Raw genomic sequence first — 15825 nt, 5'->3', positions numbered from 1 at the left:
ATATGCACTGTTCTGTCTCTTTGTTTATTGGTTTAATGGTTGCACTGCTCTGCTTGTTTGTTGACGCGCTTGTCTTTTTTGGCGCCGGCACCGCCTGCGCAACAATCAACAACTATGCTGGTACGCCGACCGACTTTCTGCCGCTTCTTGCGGAAGCATCGGTGGTGATGGCCTGCTACTCCACTCGATGCGCCTTCTTCTCCAAGAGCTGCACACCGAGCTCATTCTTTGCAGCTGGGCGCCGTGGACATGTATGGCGGCGTGCTGGACTTCATTCCTTCCATTTTGCGATGAGCAATGAGCATGCAAATGAGTTGTATGCTTCCACAGTTCCACTGTACACTGAGCTCGAGTTCCAGCTCCAGGTCTGTCCCACTCCCATACTCGCTCTCTCCTCTCTCCAGCGTTGCTCGTGTTCCTCTCTTTGTTCTGTCACAGTTCCCTTGCCTCCCAGCCGTTCGATGAAATGCCTCAGCGTGCTTGTCTCATTGTTTGCCGACAAAAATAACAATACTTACTGCAGATTCTTATGCTGGAGGTCTAACAGCTGCCATTGTTAAGTTTATTGAAAACGTTTTTTTCCCGCTACAAGACTAAACCTCTCCTTCATTCTAATCCACTAACCCATAAACAAATGGGGCATACCACTTGGAAGATGTAAGTAAGGCTCAAGAGCTAACTCAATCATTTAATGTAAATATTGAACTCACTATACAGCTACCCAGATAAACTTCTTTCCTGATATTAAAATAAGCAACGGAGTATTGTGGATACAGAGCCTGGCTCACGCCATTCAGCTTAGGCGAGTTAATCGTCGTAGCAAAGTAATTGCAATTTGGTCTTCATCCTCCCGTACTAGGCTTGCCGACCAGTGACTATGTGTTAGATAAAATGCCCATGTCTTACAAATATACAATTTCACGGGCTCCAATAGCCTCTTGCTTGATTTCATGACCTACGATGCTAATGGCTCCATCCAGTAAACCAACTACCCAGATAAACTTCTTCCCTAATATTAAAACAAGCAACGGAGTGTTGCGGATACAGAGCCAGGCTCACGCCGTTCAGCTTAGGCGAGTTAATCGTCGTAGCAAAGATATTGCAATTTGGTCTTCATCCTCCCGTACTAGGATTGCCGACCAGTGACCATGTGTTTGACGAAATTCCCATGTCTTATAAATGTACAATTTCACGAGCTCTAATAGCCTCTTGCTTGATTTCTGGGTTTTCTTCTTGGCATACACATCTGTGTGCTGATTGTACAGTGTCGATAATCTATTCCAGGCTTCAGAGAGACCCCGGCCGCTGCATCCTCTTGATCGGTTCCATCACAAATTGGTCCTTCAACCTAGAAAACACAGAACGAAAGATGTCAAGTTCCTTTCCATATTTTCAGAGAAACAAGATTGAAGCAGCCGCCCTGCTCATCCAGGTAAAAGCAATTGCATAATGAAATCTGCACCTGTGCAACCGGCCTACCCACCTAAATTGATGCAATTTAAAACAGCGAATGTACTGGTAGTGCGTGGAGACGCACTGACAGCTGCTGCAACATATTAAAGTGTATTGTGAACACACATAATCTATCTGGTTGACTGCCCAAGGGAAGTCCCATTTGATTTTGAACATAGCGGTGTATGAAGTCATCATTAGAGTGTATTAGAACTCAAATATGCCCAGATTAGTTGCAATTAATAGAAGTGTGCATAAGGAACCCGTACTTATTTTCTCTAATGATCAGATTAGTCAAGTCCATCGTCTTATGTCCTTTTTTCCCTTTGTTGTCCGTACAGTTCTACCGACTCTGGATACATCCAAAAAGAGTTTCCATGATCCTAAAGCTTTTTCATTCAGCAATGCCACAATACTTAATACTGATACATGTATATTTTTTTACTTCTTACTTCCACTCCTACCTAATGCTAAACCTATTGAATAGTTTGACAAAGAACCATACTGTGATCTACAGCTGATTGGTTTATCAAAGTGAGTTGGTTTAGCAAGTGTAGAAGTAGAACCTAAGTAGCAGGATTAACTTCTAGCTTACCTCCTGGAAGTTTGCTTTCCCTGTCAGTTGATGCTAACTTGTATTTTCTTTAACTGTAGACTGCATCTAAAAGATTGCTTCTTTGGTGTGATCATATGTGAATGATTATTTCTGCCTATGCCATTTTGTATTTCAGGCTATCGTTCATCACAGGTCAAACAAAGATGATGATGAATCGGAGAGTAACCTGGACAATGCTTGTCTTTGCACCTACAAAGTCTTGCTGGAAGCCAAGTCTATGACCTAGTACTAGTACCTTTCTGAGCTTATGATATGAGTTATTTGGTAGTTTATATTTCATATTTATATAGTTACTGTTTTGTTTTTATTCTGCAAAGTGAGCTCCAACGTCATATTCCATATAAACTCACGCATGGCAATGACCCAATACATGCAAGCGTGCGGCAACGCCGCGCGTGGTTTCTAGTATATCCACAGAACGCAGCACAACAAGCACAACACGGCCCTGTTTAGTTCCCAAAAATTTTTGCGCAGTACTCGTCACATCGAATCTTGCGGCACATGTATGGAGTACTAAATGTAGACGAAAAAAAAACTAATTACACAGTTGGGTGAGAAATCGCGAGACGAAACTTTCGAACCTAATTAGTCCATAATTAGACACTAATTGCCAAATACAAACAAACGGACTACGGTACCCAAAACCAAAAATTTTTGGCTTCTAAACGCGGCCGTACTCGAAAATTTCGCCGCAGTACAAATCCGATTATCCGAACGCAGCGCGTAGTCCACCTCACCGCGCTGGGCCGGGCCAAGTGGCCGAGAACGGGGCACACCTCACGCGCCACGACACCGGCAGCCACCACCCTCCGTCGCCACGTCTCGCCCATGCACGGTCACAGCGCCAGCGTCCCCCCACGTCGCATGCACGCAGCGTCCCCGAGGGCGCAAGCCTAGCTGCTTATCAAGGGGCCCAAAGCGAGCTCCAACACACTGCAGATCGCAGACCGTGCCGCGACGGGGAAAACAGAACAGAGATTCTAGCTGCCTAACAAATAGCTTGGGTCATGGCGGTGGCGACGACTGCTCGGTCGTGGCTCCTGCTGCTGCTCCTGGCCGCCGTCTCGGCGGCCGCGGCGTCGTCCGGGAAGAAGCATCAGCACGAGAGATGGAGGGTGAGCGGCGCGGTGGGCGGCCAGGTGGTGGAGAAGGAGAGGCGGCGTGCGGTGGCGGAGAGCGAGGCCGGCTCGGTCACGGCCGTGGACGTCGCCGACGCGGCAGGCACGGCGTACCGGCTGCACTTCATCACCATGGACCCCGGGGCGCTGTTTCTGCCGATGCAGCTGCATGCCGACATGGTGTTCTACGTTCACAGCGGTAGGTGACGTGACATGCTTGCTGTTTACGCACTTATTAGTAACACAAGCAGACACATGTATTTGGCACTTACTAATAAGCACCAGTTACATGTCCTTGGTAGAACAACCTTTCTGATTACCAAACACTAGTGTACTCTCTGTAGAAGGCTAGAAGCTACATATACCGTCTGTGCGACTAGCTAACTTTCAAACTGTCTGATTTGTGAGACAGGTCGGGGTAAGGTGACTTTCATAGAAGAAGAGAGCAGCGAACAGAGTTCCCTTGAGGTGGAGCGAGGAGTCGTTTACAACTTTGAGCAGGGGAGCATCTTGTACATCCAGAGCTACCCCAACGCCAGGAGACAGCGTCTTCGGATCTATGCCATCTTCACCAGCGAAGGCATCAACGCCGATGATCCCTTGGTAATGAACCTCCGATCCTTCCTCTGCATTTGGTTGACCCCACGGTACACTTTGTGATTGTTGTGTGTCAAAGCAGAAGCCCAAGGTGGAAGCTTATTCCAGCGTCAGTAATCTTGTCAAAGGGTTCGAGACTGATGTTCTTCGCCAAGGATTTGGGGTAAGTGAATACTGGTGTACTCAAGTACTTTTGCATACTGCCCCGGCCGTACATGGTACTCATACGCCTGGTGATCAGCAAGTAAATCGATCGCATCTTTCACAAGGTCAAACCAGAGGTGGTAGAAGCGATCAAATCTGCGCCGACCCCGCCACATATTATAGCCTACAACCCAGAGGAGAAGGGGGACGAGAAACCCAGCTGGACTGAGGACATCGTTGACGCGCTCTTGGGAGTGCGCGATCCGGAGGAGTTCCTGAACAAGAAGAAGAAGAAGGACAAGGACAAGCACAAGAGCAAGGACAAGGACAAGGACAAGAAATCCAAGAGCAAGGCGTTCAACTTCTACTCCGGCAAGCCAGACGTCGAGAACTGCTACGGGTGGAGCCGGACGATGACCAACAAGGACCTCGACGCCCTGCACGGATCCAACATTGGCATGTTCATGGTGAACCTGACCACGGTAATCCATCACGCGATTAATAATCTCAGCTCGCCATGTTAATGTATCAGCACGGACGTCAAATGGTTCTTGCACCGTGCAGTGCTAATGGTATCAACGACGATCCACTGGGTTGTACGTTTGTTTGCAATTGCAGGGTTCGATGATGGGGCCTCACTGGAACCCCAAGGCGACGGAGATCGCCATCGTGACGGATGGCTCAGGGATCGTGCAGACGGTGTGCCCGAGCAGCACCCCGTCGGGCGGAACCAGGAAAGGGCACCACGGGCACAAGCGGCGCGGCGGGCCAGGAGGCCGTGGCGACGAGGACGAAGACGAAGGCGGCCGCTCGCGGTGGCAGTGCAGGAACTCGGTGTTCCGCGTGAAGGAAGGCGACGTCTTCGTGGTGCCGCGGTTCCACCCGATGGCGCAGACGTCGTTCAACAACGACTCGTTCGTGTTCGTCGGGTTCAGCACCCACATGGGGCAGAACCACCCGCAGTTCCTGGCCGGGAAGGGGTCCGTGCTGCAGGCCATCGGCAAGAAGGTGCTGTCGCTGGCGCTGGGGCAGCCCAACTCGACCGCCGTGGACAAGCTGCTGTCCGCGCAGCGCGACTCGACGATACAGTCGTGCATTTCGTGCGCCGAGGAGCTGGAGGAGAAGGCAGCGAAGGAGGAGAAGAAGCGACGGGAGGAGGAGGAGGAAGAGAGGAGGCAACGGGAGCAAAAGGAGAGGAAGGAACGGGAGGAAAAGGAGAGGAAAGAACGGGAGGAAGAAGAGAGGAGAGAGCGGGAGAAGGAGAGGGAACGGGAGGAGGAGGAGAGGAAGAAACGGGAGGAAGAAGAGCGGAGGGAGGAGGAAGAGGAGCGAGCCAGGAAGGAGCAGGAGAAGCAGCGGAGGAGAGAGGAAGAAGAGAAGGCAAGGAGAGAGCAAGAAGAGGAAGAGAGGGCGAGGAGGAAGGAGGAAGAAAGAGAAAGGGAAGAGGAAGAACGGCGGAGGGAGGAGGAAGAACGTGGAGGCGGACGTGGAGACGAAGACGAGCCAGAGAGGGAAGAGGAGGGAGAGGGAGGTGACGAGCCGCCGTATCGCTTGTCCAAGAAACTGAACAAACGCTACCGTGCTGGTACGTTCAGGAGTGGCTGAGCGAGCAGCCGAGCAATGGCTGTAGCCTCTGTTCCGTACAAATAAACAGGGGGCCTCGTACAGATGGCCACTTGCCAAGTCACCACCACTCGTACAGTGGACCACCTGCCAGTCGATCAGTCGGCTATGTAGGTCGTGATGTGTTTGTTGTGTCGTTTGATAAACTGTGTTGCTGAGTTTAGATCCCGCTTGTATGAAATGTACCATAAATAAGCAGATTTCAGTGTTCATGCGTGCTGCTGCTTGCTACGGTTGCTAGACTACAGAAAAGAATGCTGCTCGAGTGCTCGTGCATCCTCCATCCCATGCCGCTTCACTGAATCATAGGTGTGCTCTTGATGCCAAATCATGCGGATTCACTGAATCATAAATCATAGGAGTGCTCTTGATGCCAATCATGCGGATTCCTGAATCACGAGTGCTCTTGATGCCGCAGTGCTACAAGGCATTCGGAAAGACTTGAATCAAATCAGTCCAGCGGTTATGTTGGTAGAGCTTACTAATGAACTAATGATACTGTGCTGCTCGAGTGCTCGTGCATCCTTCATCCCGGTTCACTTTAACATCGAAGGAGTGCTATGACTTCAACAATCCCAGTTCAAAGGAGTCATCGCTCTTGATGTCGTAGTTAAGAGGACAAGACATGGACAAAGTTTCCATAATTGTTTGTGCAGAGAGGCAGTATAAGAAATTTAACCCAATGATAACCTGGTGAGCGTTACTTGAACACGCATCCTCCCCCAGATTTTGCATTAGACGATTGTATTCTAACAAATGTTTCCAAAATCACAAGATACACATTTGCATCTGCAAACTATACAAACTGTTGATTCTGGATTCCGGGGGACATGAAAGCAGTTTTGCCAAGTACCGACAGGATGAGATATTTGTTCACACAGGAATAGCTATTCCCTTGCTTGACATGCTGTCAAGGATGTCGTTCAGGGCTTGGCACAGTCCAGCAATCTGCAAGTATCAAGCAAGCGCAACCGATCAGGCCGATTAATCAATTTTCTTGAAAATAATAATTGGCATAGGTGCCAAATAGCAGGAGGTTGTGGAGACAACGTGAGGAATCTGTGCTACAAGTGAGTGCAGATTTGTCTGCGTGCATTGTCTTTCCAATTTTCCATTTCCATGACATGAGACGCTTATGTGATACTAACCTGCTGATCCCATTGCTGTAGCTCTTCGGTGTCATCATCAAAATGTATCACAGCCTCAACCTGAGAACCAACAGAAAATATTTGGGCGAACATGGTTCAAATCACTATTAACATACAAGGGCAAATCTATCACAGAAATTTTTAGGCTTCTCCTGCTCCTTCCTGGCTCGCTCCTCTTCCTGTAGATTGAAACAAAACGAACTGTTAAGACATCATAGATAACAAATTGTTTTAAAATCGAGCATATAGAGGTCAACTAACTTGATGCGGCCTCAGCTCCTCTGCAAATGCATCAATTTCTGGTTTCCTCAAAATCCTTTCAAGATAAACCTGAAAGATTTGGGCAAGACTTGTCATTATCAGCAAAGAAAAAATTACATTACAGGATATAATGCCTAGAGATTAATTACTAATAACACAAACCTTCTGCAGTATTGGATATATCTTCAACTTCGAGCATCTTTCATCCTGAAAGGGGCATAATGCAATAAGAGGCTTAATAAATGCATCGAGTGTAAATAAAGCAAAAGAGACAAACACGATAGATAAGGTGTGGACTTGCAGCCTCAAAGTTGAACCCAAACATCTAGATTACAAGACCTAAAAATGCATATATACACACTAATTGCACTGGGAAAGATCTGAAACCACCCAGCTCAAGCCAGAAGCTAGAATTTTTGTCAGCCCATATTTACCAGATAAGACATAAGCACCCAGATTAATTGGTATTTATTGCATCACCTTGACAGAGAACAAGTGAGATGAATATTACAGTTTACAGCTTGACTAAACTATAATAAGCTAAACATGCAACATATGTTTATATAACTGAGATGAACAAATCCAAAGCATTTAACACACAATATATCTAGAGAGTTGTATTCCATTGCTCACAATTGTAAAGCACAGCTGAGGGTAGATACTGCCAGCACGTAATCCAAGTACATTGAGATGAGACGACAAAAATGATACCTTGTACAGAGTAGCAAGAACACGGGAACGTTGTGGACCAGCACCAGCCAATATTGTGCATGTTACAGCAGCACTAAGAGCTTGCTCCAGTGCATTTTCATCAATCTCTCTGGCATCATATACAATTTAGGTTCCATCAGAATAACCATTGCAGTTTAGAAGAAAACAGGAAAACCACATGTCTCATGTTATAACTTCCAAAATTAATCACACACAACCAATGTACGAAACATAAAAATGTTACTTATATATGAAATAATTAATAATAAAAAATAAAGCAAATGAAATAATAAGAAATAAGAAATAACAATAAAGGGCATAGTAATAGAGACCAGGCACCAGCAAGGCAAAAGGATAACCATGCAGAATAACCTTTTAAGGCTGCGAAATCAATCACACAACCAATTTCCAAAACAGCAAAATGTTGCTTATGTATGAAATAGTAAATCCATAAAATGAGTGAAATAATGAGAAATATGAATGAAAAGCATAGTAATAGAAACTAGGCACTAGCAAGGCAGTGGATAACCATGCAGAACAACTTTTTAAGGCTGCGATGAAAAAAACATATTGCAAATCCTTACTCATCTCCAATCTTGCGTTGTTCAATCTGAGAGATATCATAATATCGAAGTGCAGCTTCCAGGAATCTTCTTTTCAGATCCAAAATCCTAGCATAACAGACCTTGAAAAGGAATAAAAATATAATGCAGAATCAAGCTTTTGCCTAGCATGGAAAAAAATATATATATTGTTCTACTGTTCCCAAAATAACAAACCTTGTACTGTAAGTTTAGAACTTCCTGGTGGCTACTGGTGACCAAAAATGAAGCCTTGTTGATAAAAGCCTCGGCATTCACTGCATCATCATCCTAAGAAGAGAAGAATTAAATGAGTTCAGCAAACACTGAGCATTGATGGCATACCAAAAAACGAGCACTAGCCTCTAAATAGAGTCGTGCAATCTGGACACACTTGGATAATTTGTTGGTGTCATCAAGCATCCTGATTGAAAGGAATAAGCCAGAACTTCCGTGTCAATATGTAAAACTCCATTCATATAACATGAAAAGAGTCAAGACAAATCAGTTTCTACCTGATTCCTGAGTCCAAGTCAATCCCACTTAGCATTTGTGCTGCTTTTGACCATTGTTGTTCAGACTCATACAGCTCTGCAAGCTTCTCTCTAATCACTACCACCTGTGGATAAACAATCAGACAATTTAGATATAGTGATTGTTTATTGTTACCAACAGTTCTTTACAAATTACCAACTAAGGTCAGAGATGGCATTGTGAGTGTTTGTAGACAGCTGAAAATGGTAAGAGCATTCTGGAGAAATTTTATTCTGTGCATGTGAATAGAATCTGGCATAACATAACCTTTTCCCCTGCTGATTTTAAATTTAACAGATCTGATATTTACATGTTCAAAGCTTAGTTTATTAACATGAGCACACATTTCTTTAACTTCCATCATTGTGATCACAATATGTTTCGACATGTCAAGCAAACAGCACAGCCACAAAAGAAAAAGTCATCAGAGCAATATATAGAAGATGAACAGAATAAAGTGTCATTGGTGTAAATACCATTTTTCTTTTCTTTGCTTTTACCAATCTATCAAATAGCCTTTATGGTTAGGCAGGAAAATTAATTGCAACAAATGATCCAAAGGAATGGGTGCAACACTCCAACTGCTCCTTATAACAGGGGCTTTAGCAGCTTGACACAGATAAGGCCACAGCATAACGTATAGATTACAACTCGAAGAAGACAATTTAACAATAACATAATTACATAACAAGAAGACAATTTAACAGCAACGTCATACAGCCAACCTATCGATGCATATATTTATGTACTGAATGCACAATAACCTGTGTTGGACTTCGTTGGTTCTTGGTCGCCGGTTGGCCGAACCCTTCGTGTTCAGTACAATTAGGCAGTTCGTTAGTTCGGAGGTGTTTGCGTTTTGGATTGTCAAACTTTTGTAATTTCGTTGCTTTTAAGTAATGAAATTTGGTTCGGCCGTGGTGGAAAAAAATGTACTGAATGCACATGAGCACGTATCATGTGGCAGCATGAATCTCCAGTATGGTGTTACCATATCCATTAAATACATTATTACAACGAAACAGAACATGCGAACAAATGCCCCAATAAAAATGGAAACAGGGACAAACAAAATAAAAGAATTCTCCAACTTTCCCAATCAAATACAGTGCCAAAATTTACTACTATCCATATTCCTATAAATTAACAGCTTACTAGATCAGTCAATATATACAGATTCAAAGAGGACACACTCATCAGGAGAACCATGAGGCCTTAACAACATGATGACCTCTCCATCAATAACTACCATCAACCAAACAATACAAATCATCAGGCGGACTGATAATTTTTAGAGAACCACACAGGACCTTAAAGTTTGCTTTCTCTCCATGTTGGATAGTAGAGTCTAAAGTCTAAACTATGAAGTTACCATACAGAAATAACAGTTGCTAGCATTGAGGCGGTAAGCTTGAATTGTTGCATCATCCCTTTACTAACATCAATAAAAAATTTCAAAACATTACAGGCATATGATTCATAAATAATATCACAAACAACTACTCCCATTAAGGCACCCACGCCATACAAAGGGCTATAGAATGGACAGAATAAAACAAACTGACATTCTAAACCAACTTGGCAACCAATTGCAGTACAACATTTAGAAGCTAATGTAGTGGTATGTGGGAGTTTAAAGTAGCATTCGCAGGAGCAAACCAAGGTGGCCAACCTGCTCCTCGAAGGAGACCACGCGCGGCTGGATCTGCGTGAGCGCGTAGTGGGCGACCTCCTTCTGCGCGTCCGACTCCAGCTTCCCCAGGTCCTGCGCGAACGTCTGCAGCAACTGCCGCGACACCACGAGCGGCACCTCGTCCGACACCACTGCAATCGCATCGATACCAACAATTAAACACAGAACAAGAGCAAAATCGCCCAAAAATTTAGTTCTAGGGTTCTAGATTAAAACGCATCACTGTGGTCGAGGAATCGCTTGGCCTGGGAGATGTCCGGTGGGGAAGACGAGAGGACGGAGGCGAGGATGTGGCGGTACTGCTCTATCTTCTGGCGCTGGTCGGCGATCGCCGCCGCGCTCGCGAGGGAACTGTCCATGGCGTCTACCGGCGCCGTTGGCACAGGTAGCCAGGGTGTGGCCGGGGCCGGAGATGGAGAGGGGGACGGGAGCTAGGGTTTTTGGCGTTCGATCTGCGGCGAGATGACAGGAGAAATCGTGAGATGTTCTGCGTTTGCACGAGAAAACTGCATAGGGTGCTTGGAATAATAGTATGGGCTTCGTTTTATCCTGGGCCAAAATTTCGGCTACGTCGTAAGGCCTAAAATGCATTTACGTTGGGCTTTGGTCTTACAAATTTCGGCTACGTCGTAAAGGCCTAAAATGCATTTACGTTGGGCTTTGGGCTTACAAGTACCCTTTCAAAGTGGGCTACATCTAGCCCACTCAGCTAGGTTGAATTACCTATCCTGCCAAAAACAGTACTCCCTCTAGGTGGGTAAATGAAGTTGTTTTGGACAGCGACACAGTCTCCTAAGCATAACTTTAACTTCTTATTTTTATTAAAGTATATTTATTAAAAAGTGTTATATGTATATGTTTATGAAAGTATTTTCAAGACAAATCTATTCATGTGGTTTTTACATTTTCAAACTCAACAACTTAAAAGTTATTCATGATTTATATTTTCAATATTTGACCCAAACCTTGTCCAAAACGACTTCTTTTACCAACCTAGAGGGAGTACTTCTCGGTTCGCTACAGGAAGGAAGGGGTTAGATTTGTTGTGATAGGAATTATTCACCCCATGTCATCGGCTTATATTTTCGTGAATTTTATTTTAGAATTTAACAGTATCATTCTTTATTGGTAAGCAATATACATGTACATGTATGTAAATGTCTGCATCTAGTGTGATTAAAAACATAAAAAAAATCAAGAAAATAAAAGGAGTTACAGTAGTGATTAGACTTTGCAACGACTTGTCGCCGTTGCAGTTTTCAGCTATATACTGAACACATATAAAGAAAGACCGGAGGAACGGTGGGAAATGTTACTCCGTTTTTGGATCAGCCCTGTACAGCAGATTGGCAGCATGTCTTGGCGTTGCACGCAGCGTCGCAGGTGCCTAGGCATCGCAACAATTTCTACGATCATGCTACTCCTCACACCTCACTCCTGGCAGGACCAGCGCCGGGAGTATACAGCCTGTTCGGTTGCTCCTATATAATCGTAAATTATAAGTTGTAATAGGCTGACAGTGGAACGATGACCGCTGATACAGCCTACCAGCAGTTAATTCCTCCGTCCACCCTGCGGCTGCGACCGGGACGGAATCCGCATTCCACCTGGTGGCCCGTGGCCGCCTCATAACTCCTCTGCCCCAATAAAAGCTGCACGCTTCCTTGTCCAACGTGAAACCACATCAATGTTGTGTTGCATGCGCGCAGGCCGTGTCCGTCGTCCGTCGCGGTCAGGCACGAGGCCAGCGGAGGTGCAGGACCACTGGAGCAGCAAGCAGTCCGGCACGCGGCGGCAGAGGCGGCAGGCCGAAGTCGCGACGGCTCCAATCACCTCGCCTACTACGAGTTCAATGCGCGACCGCTCCCCGCAGGCCGCGGCATCAGCCGACCGTGACACGGTTCGCGGCTTCGCGCTCGCGCCCATGGGATGGCCGGATGGGAGGACACCCGCTCGTGCGCTCGCGCGTGGACGACGCGAGGGTCTCCTGAAGCGGAGTGGTCCGAGACCGGGGAGACGGCCGAGCCCCGGCACTGCGGCCATGCTCGAGCCGGCGATCGGGACGCCAATTCCTTGCGAGCGAACGGAGCACAGGCAACAGTGTCCCCCGGCGCGGACGGCAGCGGGACAGGGTTTCTGCCTTGTGCCATGTGAACACGAGCCGCCCTGCCCACTGCCCAGCACACACACAAGGGTGAAGGGTCTGATGATTGGTGACAACCCGGGCAGGAAATTCAAGTGCCCCCACAGGCCACAGCGGCACAGCGCGTGCGCGCACCAGAAATTCAGGTATCAGAAGTCAGAACAAGGCCCGGACACTCACGCACGCCCTCGCGAGTGTCGACCGTCCCTGTGTGTGCTGATTGCTTCAACGGTCGCACGGTCAAAGAAGTCCACAGCATCCAGCATGTCATGTGTGCAGTGTCAACAATGCCAGACATTTGTGTCTAAACAGGTGTGCTCGCTGGGATGGACTGCTGTGCCCTGCCGTAACACGGGGCACCATTCATATATTCAGCCGTTCAGAGCCCGTGCTTGCGTTTTACTGCTACCTCCAGTTCTAAAAAAAGTAAATCTTGCCTTTCTAGGTAGTAAGATTAGTGTAGAGGTAAAATTACGTATTTACTCCTCCTTTACCGTTTTTGAAATGGTTGTTTTATGGAATGTTCTTTTCATAGATTGATAAAGTATGATAGTTTTAGGTATTTTTAATAGATGTGTCCCATTAAAAAATGTGTTCTCTAACTCTGCGATTACAATTTTTTTTAAACATGGTTTGAAATACAAGATTATATTCTTTTTGCACGGGGGAGTAATTGCTCGTGACTTTTCTACGGCTAGTCTACTTTTGCAGTTTTGCTGTACAGTGACCGTCGATACCGCACTGAAAATGACCGGTCACGGTCAGTGATATGATCGTTTTTTTGGGGGGGTAGTTTTGCAGTAGGTGAGGGGTTATCACTTGTCGCTAATTCAGAACAGTGTGCTGGAGTTGATTGAGTTGGTGGCGATGGTATGGTCCCCAAGTTAGGGCTAGTCCGTATTCCGCAATGCCGCCGTAGAGTCCCACTCCCTGCTGGATGTAGGTCACACATTACACCCACATCTCTTGCCCTCCAGATGAAGCTTTTGTAGTCCAAGAACAGAAACATGGGGAAACAACTCTGGAAAGGCTTTCAGGTACGATCCACCCGATCTGACGGCCAATTGCAAGCATGGCAGATAGAAAGAAACAGCAGCGCGTTACCAAAAAAAAAGAGGCAAGGCCGTCTTGACACCTGACCTGATTATTACAAAATACCCAACGCATCAAAAACTACCGGAAGCACACGGCCAAGTGTGCATAACCATGCATGGTGAATCTGAGAACAGTCACCCGGTTTACAAGCCGGCAGTAACATGCGACCGCGATATGGAGGCGCGACAACGCCTGGAACTGGGATTTGGACACGCGCGTACGCATCTCAGCATCTGCATCCGCTCGAACGAACGTGCACTTGACTGCATGCCGTAATTGACTGAAGGGGGTTGTTTAATCATGCCCACAAAAACTTCCCCGTGCGTCTGACCCTCTGCCGTTTGCCGGCCAGGGCACTGAGAATCGAGAGAGGAACAGCCGCCCTGGGCGAAAAGGACCATGAGAAATTGCCAAGATGATCTAGCGGCCAAGGCACCGCACGTACTAAATTATTCAAAGCGAGAGTGATGGACCAAAAAAAGGCTACGACTAGAGCTACCACCTTGTTTATTTAGAACAGTACGTGATTTACTACTACGTAACACATGTGCATCGAGTACTTTCCAAGATTCATGCACTTGTCTAGCAGCAGTAGCAATTTATAGTAATAATTATGGAGGGCCGCGCAGCGCTGAACAAACTCCGAATCTTCCATGTCCATCACGATAAACAAAACACGTACGCAAGCCAAATCAAACGCTTAAAATAAGCAGGTGAGGGGACAAGAGATGGTTCCCATGCAAGCACTTCCAGAACTCCACTTTCCCAAAGCTTCCAACGTCTACGTGAGACCACTGAGTGGGCCAGGCTACATGCCCGGTCCCATCCGTCAGCAGGCCAGACAGCAGCGCACCGCTCTGACGGAGAGACAGCAACATGTTAAGATAAGTGGGGGGTTATGATAAGCTAACCGGCCTGCCAAACACTCCGAGAGTAGACCGATCACCGATGCGCTGGCTGGCTGGCTGGAGCTGCGCAGGAGAAGCGGCGGGCGCAGATAAAGCCAAACTGCGTAGTCAATGGTGTTGGTGATGGCGACGAAGGCCCGGGAAAGAAAAACCCCATGCCGGCTTTTTGGTAGTATCTGCCACCACCCGTCCTCGTCTCAATCAGCTTCGTGGCGTGCCGGTGCCTGCCAGCGCCAGGTGATGCGTTTTTCAAATGCTACGGAGTAGGAGTACTGTACACGAGCTAATAGGCTCTGCCGCGTGGAATATTAAAACTCAGGGCATGTTAGATTCGTTTTGTTCTTTCCCTTTTTCAATCAATCTGAAGCTAATGATAAGGAAACGTGATTAGTACGTACGTGAATACGCCATGGCGATTGGATTTGAACTAGATTTTCAGTGGCTGCCCCCACCACACAAGGGGAACAAAAAATGTTTTTGTCAACTTCAGACGCAGGAGACGACGTACGTAGTATTTGATTAGACCGGGCAATTTTCTCAGATCCTTTGTGGTTTTGGTGTGCTGAAAAAACTGCCTAGCCCAAGCAACATCATCTAGCCATAGACACTCAGATTTTGACGCATGAGATTCCGTCTGTTCGCTGGTTGGTTTCTGTACTGATAAGCCTGACTGGTGTTGTTTTGTTGTGTACCAGAACTGGTAAGTCTTGGCTGAAACCAACAAGCGAACAGGCTGGCCATAGTACTGCTTTTCTAGGGTCTAAATTAAAGTAAGCAGACCAGCTACATGTTTGGCCTTGTACCGAAAGTCGAAATGCAATATGCAGCGCAGATCCTGAAGAACTCCACAATATGCAAAAATGATGAGCGAGTGACCATCATATGGCATGGAGAAGAAGGGTTCAAGACACGGGCACACGTCTCTATCCAGTTTACACCAGGAAAAAAAGGATGTAGCTTTCACAAGTCTCTTTTTTCTTTGATCTTTATTAAGCGTAGTAGTACTATTTCTAACACCGAACATGACATAGGCAGACAGAGTGCTTACAATACAATACCGAGATCGTACTCGCAAATCCATGAAAACAAATTAAAGGCTTCCTTGCTTGCGGGGGAAAGCTAAAAACAGTGGTCAACCAGACAACCACGCAGATCAATTTCGCCGAAGTAAAAATGCCGCAGCGACTCCGTGTCCTCACAG

At 46.4% G+C, this 15825-nt stretch overlaps 2 protein-coding genes and 1 pseudogene across 2 annotated transcripts; 2 read left to right on the top strand and 1 right to left on the bottom strand.

Moving 5' to 3' along the window:
• Positions 1-179: 179 nt before the first annotated feature.
• Positions 180-2369, top strand: LOC136504888 (uncharacterized). Its single transcript, XM_066499929.1, has 3 exons — positions 180-365; positions 1285-1432; positions 2184-2369. Exons 1-3 carry the CDS (start codon positions 298-300, stop codon positions 2292-2294), a joined length of 327 nt encoding a protein of 108 aa, XP_066356026.1. The 5' UTR covers positions 180-297; the 3' UTR covers positions 2295-2369.
• Positions 2370-3028: 659 nt separating this feature from the next.
• LOC136504880 (vicilin-like seed storage protein At2g18540) lies at positions 3029-5735 on the top strand. The gene is made up of 5 exons (XM_066499919.1): positions 3029-3385; positions 3599-3789; positions 3866-3946; positions 4053-4409; positions 4546-5735. The coding sequence occupies exons 1-5, from the start codon at positions 3076-3078 to the stop codon at positions 5530-5532; spliced, it is 1926 nt and encodes a 641-aa protein (XP_066356016.1). The 5' UTR covers positions 3029-3075; the 3' UTR covers positions 5533-5735.
• A 488-nt stretch (positions 5736-6223) lies between these two features.
• Positions 6224-10974, bottom strand: LOC136504873 (COP9 signalosome complex subunit 4-like; annotated as a pseudogene).
• Between the last annotated feature and the right edge of the window lie 4851 nt (positions 10975-15825).

This window comes from Miscanthus floridulus, chromosome 1 (genome assembly GCF_019320115.1).
Source record: "Miscanthus floridulus cultivar M001 chromosome 1, ASM1932011v1, whole genome shotgun sequence".
NCBI classification, from domain to species: domain Eukaryota; kingdom Viridiplantae; phylum Streptophyta; class Magnoliopsida; order Poales; family Poaceae; genus Miscanthus; species Miscanthus floridulus.
The sequence above is the reverse complement of the archived record's forward strand: the minus strand, read 5'-3'. Positions and strand labels throughout refer to the sequence as shown.